General features: G+C 41.2%; 1 protein-coding gene across 1 annotated transcript in view; it reads left to right on the top strand.

Annotated features, from left to right (window-relative positions):
* si:ch211-186j3.6 (neural-cadherin) overlaps window positions 1-12,449 on the top strand; it is a 327,506-nt gene that overhangs the window by 199,153 nt on the left and 115,904 nt on the right. The window contains exon 25 of the mRNA XM_056412797.1: window positions 5,619-5,848. Within this exon, the coding sequence (XP_056268772.1) occupies window positions 5,619-5,848 (230 nt within the window). The remainder of the gene's footprint in view (window positions 1-5,618; window positions 5,849-12,449) is intronic.

The raw sequence follows: 12,449 nt of genomic DNA, 5'->3' as shown, positions 1-12,449 counted from the left end.
GTGCACGCAGGATATATAACAGAAGCAATTTCCAGGATTTCATTTTTTCATGCGCAGTTTTGGATTAAACGGTCTCATTAAGTCTCGGTCTTGAGGATTATGAAAATATTCTACTTATAGCATTACTTACACCCTCCTTGACATTCTAAATCCCATTTCAAGAACAAATGTGGAATGCAATGAGGATGCACAAAGAACGTGCTAGTGAAATCTGCCTCGGTGAGATTAAGGCCTCTCTCTCCTTCTCTCGTCCTCTCTTTCGATATTGATGGAAAGGTAGAAAAGAATGTGGTAAACAGAAAGTCCTTGAAATGTCCACTTGCACGAGCTGAGAGTGGAATGTGCACTGCTCAGGGGGAAAGCACCCAGTGAGTACAGTACCCACTGACGATGAACGGGCTTCATAAAGAGAGTTTGTCCTTTAACACAATATCTCTCTTTTCACGTCGCTTTGCCCTCTGAATTGCCCATATTGTGCGATCGATACACAGAAATTGGAAAAATAAATATCAGAGTTTGTTACTGCAGGGATGGATTGGTGAGATACCTTGAATACTTCTTCACCTCCCTCACTGATCCGACACTTTAGTCGTGGCTTTTGTCAGTTTATGAGCGCGTTGTGTTGCATGAAAAGAGCAGCTGAAATGAAAAGTGAAATGAAAGTAGGAAAAATACACAAAATGCGACGAAAGCTTATCACCTTTTTTTTGGTTCCGTTCCCTTTTCTGTGGACAGCGGACACTTGAGATCTCCCACTGCACACCGTCTCCGTACATGGATGTCACTGAGTTTATCTTAATTGTCTTATGCGTTTGTTGACCTCATTACTGTGATCACTCATAGAAAATAAAGGAAAAATCGACACACATAAAAGGACATGTACACTTAGTATACATGGCAATAAAAGGGGATATTATTATGGGAAATGTGTATTGGTCAGATCAATGTGGCGAGTGCCCATATGTTTACATGTTCAATATGTTATTGTTAGTGTGTCATGCAGTGTGAGTCTGGTCTTGGTCTTGACTTGGTGTCAACCCCTCAGAGTCTTGTCCTGTCTCTGTTCAGATGGTTTTAACTATAACACTGCTCGTCTCATTGTGCCACATCCACCCTCATCATTGAGCTATGGATTCAGCCAGTGATTGCTTCCATTACCTCTCAGAAAGGGGTAATTTACTGGTCACGAGGAGTTCTATTCAGCCTGTGAAAACTCCTTACCACGTTTTCTCTGCTTAGGCTTGAAGAATATATGTTCTCCAACATTATTGAACGCTGGCTTGCCTCTTTACTTTGCAATTATATTTTTCTTTTGGCCAGAAACATGATTGAAAAGGTTTGGGGTTTTCAACTTTAATTGAAAACCAATTTCATGTCGGAATAAAACATCCATCACAATTTCACAGAGCCCAAGGTGACACCGTTGAACCGCTGACAGCAGTCGTTATGCTCAATTAAAACATACACTCTCTCCGTGTATTGGCTTCACAGAGATCAGTCAACTACCGCGTCTGATTTTCTGGGCAAGATGTGTGTGTTTCCCTGTCACGTTTGTCCACATGCATCCGACGAGGAAACCCAAAATAAATCATGCATTACAGTGTTTGTTTTTTGATGAAACAATCTATATTGAATCCAGTTAGGATAGAAGAGATTTATGTTTCAGCTGAGCGGCATCTGCCTTCTGCTGCACACAATTATGCTAAAGAGAAATATGTTTGTATTGGCCTCATTAGCTACCGGTGTGTTTTCACTGTGAATTGTGAGTTGAGAAAGGCGTAAACATGCATCAGAACACCGAAGGAGATTCAGTCCTTCAATCTTCGCAGCGGTACCAGATGGTAGAATTTGTCTTTTCTGTGTTTTCTTTGCGCCCTTTTGTTTACTATCACAGGAGTAAGATATTAATCCCACTTTTGCACCTATTTGTGAGACATCACATGTCTATAGGCAGGAGTGCCTCGGTGCACCGCCGCCTCGGCTCCAATGAAGCCTCTGGCAAGGAGAAAGCATCAGTGAGTTGTGAGCTTGACTCAAAGCCAGGTGCAAAGGCTGCCACTCTGCGTTAGGAGTTACCCTCTACCCCCAATAGCCCCCATCCCTCCCAACTGTCTCTCTGTCTACCTGTGTCCTGGTTTCTCTCGCTGGACTGACTGATGGGAGCTGACATTAGCCTCGATCCCTCACGCTGTATCCGCTGAGCCCATTCTGAGCCGCCTGTCTAGTCTCCTAACACCCAGGCTCTGTCTCCATTTACATACTCACAAACCTAATCACCCTGCGCAACCCTTTATACATATATATATATATATATTATATTTGTGTGTGTGTGTTCTTGTACTTCTGTCTCTATGAGAACCAGTTTGAGTCTCAGAATGAAATTTAGACATATTTGTGATGTGACATTTGTGCCAGGTTCTGGTAGTCCTTGGCATCAGTTCTCAAGTTAAAAGATAGGTTAACATTCTTTCAGTCATAAAACAACACAGTACTTAGAGATACCTTCCTTATGGGATGTTAAAGGTTCCATATTTTAGAAAGGGACATTTCCGTGTCTTTTATGTTGTGGTTTTGGTTTGTGAGTTCGGTCCATTCTCGTGAATGTGATACGAGTTCAAAGGTCAAGCTCACTGTGACCTCACGCCCGTCCCCTTCTCGTGATATCTCAAACACTTTAAACAAAATGCTTAAACATTTCTGCACACACGTCCACTTTGACTCAAAGATGAACTGATTAGAATTCGGTGGTCAAAGGTCACTGTGAGCTCACAAAATAAGTGTTTGGCCATAGCTCAAGATTCTATATGCTATTTAAGACAATCTCACACACATGTTTAACATCTAAAAAGGTACACTGAGGAAGTGATGACATTTTGGACAGAAACGTCTGTCAACTGCAACCTGATGGAGACATACAACCAAAGGGCTTGATTTTAAAGTGGGGCTAGGTGTTGTAAATACTGAGTAGGTGTCGAAATGCTCCCGAGCGTTCCAGACAGGAGGAGAATACAGATCAAGTCAGACAGACTGGGGAAAGTGTTGTGTTTTTTTTACCTCACCAAGTAAACATGCTCTTGTAGAAACCACAAATACAAGTATAAACCTTAAAATGGGCACAATATTTGCCTTTAATGTAGGAGAATATTATAGTTCAACAATATTCAATTCAGCAAAATGAAGTTGAGATTTCCTCATGCAAGGCTTCAGAAAATCACGATAATGTCTGACTTGCGCTATGATTTAGTGTCATATATATTAGCCGAAGAGTTGTATTAATTATAATAAATAAACGTCATCTCATTTCAAGTAAAATATGGGCTAAATTAAAACATAATACGGAACAGAAAGCTTTTGAAAATATAACACTGCATTTTCGAAAAATGAATTTAACTGATGTGTATTTGCCCTACAGCTTTATATTAATTTAATTCAGGTGTAAAGTGATGCCGATCAAAAAAAGCCACACTATATCGATATTATTCTCATCTTCTCACGGAGAATAATTTGTGTGCATGGACTTTATCTTTGGTTATGGAAACCACTTGTTTCAGCTCCATTCCTCTCTGCTAATATCATTATTGGGAAGTGAATAAATGTGTCAGATTCTCATATTGGAATCTTATATCAATTATTTTCTGTGTCTTCATTTCGTATGTGAGTGGGTATGTTTGCTCAAAAGATGTGTGCTTTGTCTCGTATATTGCCACTTTTAATAATGACAAATGAGATGTGGGTTTTGAACTGCCTGTGGGAGGAATGGACGTATAAGAGTCTGTGTCGGTATATCTAACTGAAGTGTCGATGCTAATCAGAATATATTTCTTTGATTGGCTGACTAGCATCACATGAGATGGTTCACAACGCATGTAATTGGTCTGTGCTGAACTAGTGCTGTATATATAAGTTATCTGTCAAAATGTTATTATTCTCAATTATCTATTGGTTATAAGTCCGGGTCCAGACACAACGACGTCTGGAGCCGGACCTATTAGTGACTCCTGTTCTGGACTCTAACTGAGGAAGGTACCTGAAGCGTCACATGAGCTTTAGAATCTGAACTTCGGAATCCATGTTTCTAGAGATGAGCTCATCTCTTACATTAGAATCACCTTAGGAAAGGACCTCTTTTGTATTAAGGAGGTTTCAACGGGCCTAAACCTGGAAGTCGAAGCAACACGTACCTGCATCTTGAAGATGTTTTTGCCAATTTGAGACCCAATATTGTACCTTGGACCAACCATTCTTAGAACCTATGAGCTCCATATGCTTTGCGCTTTCAGAAGCGTTCTCTTCTTCTGTGTCTACTGCTCGGCTCCGTCGGCTCAAGACCAAGATCAAACAAGTCCTTACCACCTCCCTAGACACTTCCAGACACATGTCCTATTATGATATTTTTATGTGGAACATTTTTGCAAAACATGGACCCAACCTTGGGGGGAAAAGTACCTAAAGTTCTTGTGTCTGATGGTCTGATCTCAGCCATGACACACCAGGCCTGTTACTAATCTTGAGAAAGGCCAGTGGTCAATAGATTGAGCTTAGAGTTTTTCTTATCAACACAACTGTCAAATATGGTCCTTAAACATACAACGCTGGCATGCTTAACAGGAGATGGACTATTCCTTTCTTGCTGCAGAGTATGCTTGTGAATGTAATCATAAAATACTGAATATAATTCTTTTTAGCTGGCAAAGTATCGACAATCCAAGTCACAATCACTACATTCATCTGCAAGCACACATGCACACACAAATACTGTTGGTTAAAAAAATAAGTAAAAAGATTAGTGTTTGACTCTTGTTCTATTCTTGAAAGTCTTGAAAACCACCTTGAAACAATTTTGACAGGTACTTTCACAAAAGATGAGCTGCAGTTACAAGAAAAGCAAACTGCTGTGCCTTCTCATGAAATGCTTCTAAAAGAATACATTTACCATTAGATTATTAAAAGATAGAGAAAGAAATACTAATATCAAATATCAGAATTTAAAAAATGTTGATAAACTAAGCCATGTTCAATAATGTATCTTTACAGGTCCGGTCTCCACTGCTCTGGACTATTTTTACCTTCGCATTGAAAATGCGGAAAGGTTATGTTTTGATCGCCATGTATTTATTTATTTATTTGTATGCGTGTTACTTGCATAACTCAAAAAGTATTAAACAGAATCGCATGAAATTTGGTGGGATGATTGGTTATTATCCGGGGACCATGTGATTAGATGTTGGGATCGATCGGGTTAAAGGTCAAGGTCATGACAAGGTCAAACTCTTCTTGAATCGCATGAAATTTGGTGGGATGATTGGTTATTATCCGGGGACCATTTGATTAGATTTTGAGATCGATTGGATCAAAGGTCATGGTCATGAAAAGGTCAACATCTTCTTGAATCGCATGACATTTTGTGGGATGATTGGTTATTATCCGGGGACTAATTCAATGCCCAATCTTGTGATATGCGAAGGTATGTGCTCTACCGAGTGCCCGTTCTAGTTTTGTTATGCACTCGGGCCCAGTTTGAAAATGATTGTATTTATCATTTATCAAGGATGGAAATAATGAAGCCACTTGTGTACAGACCATCATTTCAATAGTGTGTGTGTGTGTGTGCTCCTCAGACATCACAGCAACGGAGTTCATTGAGCTGAGAGGAAAGCAGCGGAGCCGCTACGAGCTGCTGGTGGACTTCCTGTCCGAGATGCTCTCCCTTCCACCTGATAATGTGAACATCTTCAGCCTCATGGATGTGAAGGAGCGAATGCTGGATGTCCGCTTCGCCGTGCGCGGCGGGCCCTCCTTCCTCCAGCCCGAGAAAATCCATGGATATGTGGCCGCCCACAAACAAAAGGTAGGTCCTCGTTGGCGCTCCTTAGCTTTTTATCGGTGTCGACACTTAAGGTGGACGCAATTGATTCTGTACACTCTGGTTGTTTCACTTGGCTGGTAAGCTGGGGACTGTGTTGCCATTCCACGACTTGATGGATTGACAACACAACCTCATGCATGAGGCACACCTAATCCGCATGGCATGATCCGACCAAGTGCACTACAAAAGCACTGCGTTAAGCTGAGACAGAGAAACCCCACAGAGAAACCCCCACAAGCAACAGCTTGTTGCTTGCAGGCAGCGTTTTTTGCCTCCAGCAATGTTTTAGCAGAAGCATGCGCTAAATACCAGAACAACAAATATGCCAGTCAAAATTGGGGACGTTTGTCTCTGTTTGCTGGGCGCAGGACTGACAGTCAAGAATCCACGCACAACATAGACCTGACAGCATCAGTGATACAACTGTTAAGATGGAGCAGAGCGTCACATGTCCTGGACTCATTTTAGAACGACAGACTTCTGAAATCCCCAAAATACTAAAAAAGATAGCTGTCATTCGTGCACTTGGATGGTTTCTGTTGTTCTCACTTGCTGTGTGTGTGTGGGTCTAGGTGTGTATGTGTGGGTGTGTGGGTGAGGGGGGGGAGGGTGTATGAATGGATGCATCACTCTAGATACCGTGTTTTCTGCGTGCACCGGACCGTGATCTCTGTACCGTTCTGAACAGCATGCGAACGATAATCACGTCATCATCCTCAGATCATCATCCACACTGTCGTATATTTATTGACATTGCTTGTCGGGGATGCTCTTGCATCATTTGTATTATTACAGACCGTGAACACAGGACAAAGTGCAGCTACACCACAATTCTCCAGTATTAACCAACATAAATGGGCCTTTTCCACGAGGACATTTTCACACCACATGCCAGGGTTCCTATTGTGCGGCTTGTTGCTTATTTGGACACTTGAATACAACAAAGCCATTGTTAATGTTATAAGCAACACCTGTGCCTATTGTCTCCTGTGAACAATGCCTGTTGTAATTTGAAATCTGATTAGTTTTTTTTAAATTTATTTTGTTATTCCACTCAAAGCCTTTAATATTGGTCTACATCTCATTAAACACCTAGAAAGCATAATGGCAAACACATTTTGTTTGCACAGTTAGCAAATCAAAGGTTCATTTTGTTCTTTTTTGTTCAGTAGCTTTTTTTAAAGTAGCTTAAAGATATCTCAAAATGTCTGTTGACAGCTCTGCTTTGTCGCAGCTCAAGCTAACATTATCGTCACAGACTGACGGGGAGCGCTGCCTCACAGCCTCAGACCCTGGTAGACGCGGACCTTTCATGGTGATACCCTTCAACAAGATGCTCGACTGGGAGATTCAGACTCCTGTTCGTCATATGAAAGGCGCACAAACTAAGAACACCGACATGTTGGTCAGTTCTAAGCAAGAAAATGAAGAATAAGGAAAAAACAAGTTAATGGCGACTATCACTCCCTCCAGGAAATACAGGACAACTTAGTGATTCAGTTACTGATGGATTTATTCGTCTCACCACAGTCAACACCACCGTCACCAATCCACTGTCAAACTGTTTACATACATTTCAACATACATAGAATAAGTTGGCATTCACAAAAACAGTTTGCACGTAAATACGGGCAACGAAACATTAACGTAAAGAACATGCCTCGCTGGCTGCACACAACCGAGAGGGAAATGGTTCCACTCATAATCTTTGAGCAACCAATACTTCGTAGTCACTTTAACTTATTTACCTTTAATCTTTCAGCGGAGGACAAAAATTTCTACCGCTACACATGTCTCCAGCTTGTCGGAACTAAATGCGTCCCAGCACAAGATAGGATGTTAAGATAGTTCCTTTCAAATGTAAAGTATTTATTCAAGAAACAAATAATAATATGTAAACAAGCCTATGAAATAATGACAAACAATAATTCATGACGGTTGAAGCGATCTCGAAACCTTCAGAGGATCAAGAGCAGGTGCAAAATGTCCACTCCGATGTTCTTCAGAAGTGCTCAGTCTGAATGATTCCCCCTTTGTTTACACTGGTGGGAGGAGCTAAAGTTCCACCTGCACATCAGTACCTAACATTCACACCGTAGGAACAGCTATGGGAGTAATTTGGGGGGGGCTACGTTTCTTCCCCAAGGACACATCGACATTGGCTATCAGAGCCGGGGATTGAACTGCCGATCCTCTGATTCCAGGACCAAAGAGCAGTATGTTTCTGACTCTCGACACCATTTAAAATCATCATATTAGAAGACAATAATAAGCCACGAAAGCAAGCTTGAAGATAACTTCATGCTGCAGTCTTTAGTAAACGTCCCTTATTTGCTGCCAACAATTTGAAACCAAATAATAAATAGGAGGACTTAATGTTAAATCGCCCCAATTATTTTTTGTCCCTTCAAATTGTTGGTCTGTGTGTAAACTGGGCTGCAGTGTATACATGGTTCAAATGATGTGAACTGTACAATTAAAGCTGAGCTCAGTCATAGTTCTGTTCATAATACACGATCAATACGTGAAATATGATAAACACCTGATCACCAGACGAAATAAATAGTTTGGTATTTTGAATATGTGAATTTTACAAAAATACCAGCCTGTTCTCATGAAGAACAGACGCATTACACCTCTCGAGGAGCAAAGCCTCCTCTGTTCAAATTGAAACCCCTGTGTGCCCCCATATTGTGCCCCTCTGTGCCCCATAGAACAGCTGCTTTGGGAGTGTGATGCAGTATTTTGGTCATGTGTTTTTGTCGAATTCCTTCGTCTCAAAGCCATATTAAATAGTATAAAATCTCTTAATTGATGGCGGATTCATCTCCTATTGCCAAAGACAGCCTGTATAATGTGTCCGTCTTCCTCTGTCTCAGTGATATACAGGACTGTCTCAGAAAATTAGAATATTGTGATAAAGTTCTTTATTTTCTGTAATGCAATTAAAAAAACAAAAATGTCATGCATTCTGGATTCATTACAAATCAACTGAAATATTGCAAGCCTTTTATTCTTTTAATATTGCTGATTATGGCTTACAGCTTAAGAAAACTCTAAAATCCTATCTCATAAAATTTTAATATTTCCTCAGACCAAGTAAAAAAAAGATTTATAACAGCTGAGTGTTTGTCAAGGCTCAGGAAACCCTTGCAGGTGTTTCGAGTTAATTAGACAATTCAAGTGATTTGTTTAATACCCTACTAGTATACTTTTTCATGATATTCTAATATTTAGAGATAGGATATTTGAGTTTTCTTAAGCTGTAAGCCATAATCAGCAATAAATCAGAATAAAAGGCTTGCAATATTTCAGTTGATTTGTAATGAATCCAGAATGCATGACATTTTTGTTTTTTAATTGCATTACAGAAAATAAAGAACTTCATCACAATATTCTAATTTTCTGAGACAGTCCTGTATACTCCACAGATCATTCTCCACCTCTAATACACTGATTTTTTTTCTTCTTTTTTTTCCGCATGCGTTGAAATGAGGCATGATGTAGGCCATTGTCTTGGTTTTTTTTTCTTTTTTCTGGGCCAACAGAAAAATAACGTAATTTTTATTTTAGGCTGCAAGGTGGTGTAGTGGCTAGCACTGTCAGCTCACAGTAAGAGGGGCCCAGGTTCGATCCCCGATCCTGGGCGGGCCTTATGTGTGGAGTTTGCACGTTCTCCATGGCAGCTTACCTGCGGATTCTCCAGCTTCCTGACAGTCCAAAGACACGCAGCTCAGGTTAATTGGAGACTCTAAATTGCCCGAAGGTGGGAATGTAAGCGTGAATGGTCGTCTATCTCTATACAGTGAAGTCCTGTCCAGGTGAACCCTTCCTTGACCCAATGTCAGCTGAGTTTGGCTCCAGCGACCCACAACCCTTAAAAGGCTCAGTGGTTTTGATAATGAAATGGAATTTCTATTGCATTCATGGTCCATGAATGTGGAACATCCTTTTAAATCCAACCCAAATTGACTCTAACAGAAATGCACAGTGTGTATTCTGCCTGTAATTCTTTGGAGGTTCACAGGAAGAGAGAAAAAAAAATGATCTAAAAGAACTGGGCTCTGTCAAATGAGAGCTGCATGTAAGATGTCATAGATCTTACTCTATTTGATCATACATTGTCTGACAATAGTACATTCTACCCACTGGAGAGGGCAGGCAAAGCAAAATTGAAAACATGAAAAAGCATACCATCATAGAGCGAAAACAAAGGTTTCAGTTCATCACACCGACGCTCCCTGGCCGCTGGCTTCAGTCAGACCTCATGTCACGTCTCAAAAGTCAGAGAGAGAGGGAGGGAGAAAGAGAGAGAGAGGGTGAGAGAAAGAAAGAGGGAGGGAGGGAGGGAGAGACTCCAGGCAAGGCCTCGCTGGTCAGCCTAGGCTGTACTCCCTAACTCTTCCCCTCTCTCACTTAGCTTCCTCCCTTTGTTTCATGTGGCTTTTGTTCGAGGAAGAAAAACAGGTGAGAGATTAGGGATGAGCTGAAAAGCGTGCCAGTTTCTGATTGAAGTCTTCAGGATGAAAAGGAAGAAAAAACAGAGAGAGCGAGGTGTAAGTGTAGAGGAAGCCCAGGTTTTCAGCTGTGATTTGTGAGTGTTTCATCTGTATTCAGCCAGGTTGAGGAATGAGTAAGGTGAAGAAGGGTGGGAGCGGTGCAGAAGATGACGCTCATTATTAATGTTCTCAATTTTGCCAGAAATGCCTCAGAAGTAGGAGATTAAAAAACAATCCTCCCATCTCTAATAATGGAAGTTATCCCTCAGTGTTTTCATCCAGCACGCTCCACTTAACTTTTAATGACACTAAATTGTTGTTTTTTTAAGACATCTTTAAATCATTGGCATGGCGCTCGAATGCCGAGGTTCATCTTATCATTATAAGGATGTGTCCCCGAGGGCCGTGGAGAGGATGCAGAAGTTTCTCGCTGAATCGGAACAATAATCCGGGGAACAATACGTCTCTATGGTCCTTTTGTTGCTCGCTATACGAACTGTTTCCGCCTTTCACAAATCAAGTGCATGCCCCTCTGTACATGTTCTCAACATGTGGCTGGCTATGACAAAAAATTGGGCATGCAGATTAATTTTCAGGCTTCGGGGATTAAGAGACTCGAGTGTGGGATGAAGTATTTTCCAGAGACAGACTATTGAGCAGGGAGATCTATTTTTCAACATATAATCTATAGAAGAAATGAAACGACACAGAGCCCCGCCCCACCTGAATAAAAGAAAAGGAATGAAGGTAAAAGCTTCTTCAATCAATATATTTAAGTGTCTTTTTGGCAATCCAAACTCACAGGCCCTCTTTTGGGTGTCATTGAACTGGATGGAGGCATTTTATTTCCTCTTTACGTTATTGGGCCGCCTGCTAATGAAAAGTTATTTTCAGGTGGATATCTCAGCTGTCCACCTACTGCTTTTTAAATCACCTGACACCCAGCATGAAGCCTATCCCAAGAAGCCTCCCTCCTGCCTCCTCCTCCCACTTCAGACATTTCTACAGTCAGTGCGTTTACATGATGGTATAATTCGAATCTTGCTTTAGTCGGACTATGCTATCTTTTGGGGGATCTGCTATTATCCCAATATACATGGCAGTGAGTAATTCGAATCATTGGCCGAAAGCATGTCATATCCGATACGATAGGCGGCGCTGTTTTCATTACAACTCGTGGTGATACAGCCATTTCCGCTTGACCTCTTCACCACCACCAACAACAACATTTCGAGAAAGATGGCGAACAGAGAGCAAGGACTACATCCCTCTACTATTCTTCCATGGTGTTAATAGGAGTACAGCGAATGCAAATGGCGCTATTGGCTGAGTTGATAACGGAGAGAAGACGCCGTCGCCGAAGGTACACGGAGAATTTAATTTATCGTCTCTTTCGACTTCCGGGTCACGACATGGGAGGGAGGGCGGCGGGATCTCGAGCATGCGCAAAGACGCAAAGTCCAGTTCCGAATCGAATTCAGAGTTACATGCCGCGAGAGTCGAATTATCAACTGGATCGGACCGAGCTATCCAGGGGTGTTAATCGGACCGAAGTCGGACCGCACATAGTCCGACTAAGGTGTTTACATGAAACGGATAATTCGATTTCAGTCCGACTAAGCCAATAATTCGATTGCATGTAACCGCACTGAGTGTGTCTCATTGGTTTGTAATGTCACGTAGGATCCATTATCCTTGGAAAGGAGAGCTTGACCTACATTAAGGCCCTCTTGACCCGACCTTATCTTGTGTTCTTTTTTATTACTTCATCACAATTGCGAATGCATGCACAATATACAATGGTGCACAAGAGATTCATATTTTGAAGTAATATTCTTATTTTGAAGTAGAAATATTGCAGTTCAGTTTATCAGTCAGTGTCAATGGATCCGTTACAATAGATGACAGTAGATTAATGTATTCTTGCTAAAAAAGAAAGAAAAAAAACATCTAAAGAAACATCTTCTGAAGCACAATCCACTTCTCAACCTAACATGTGTGTGCTCCTTATGTTCCACCCAGTATGATTATAGATGTATTTATGAAAAAGAATAAATGGCATCGACATGTATATTATTCTCCAT

The sequence above is a fragment of the Pseudoliparis swirei genome, chromosome 4, assembly GCF_029220125.1.
Source record: "Pseudoliparis swirei isolate HS2019 ecotype Mariana Trench chromosome 4, NWPU_hadal_v1, whole genome shotgun sequence".
Taxonomy (NCBI): Eukaryota; Metazoa; Chordata; class Actinopteri; order Perciformes; family Liparidae; genus Pseudoliparis; species Pseudoliparis swirei.
Note: the sequence above shows the minus strand (reverse complement) of the source record. Positions and strands in the feature narration are given on the sequence as shown.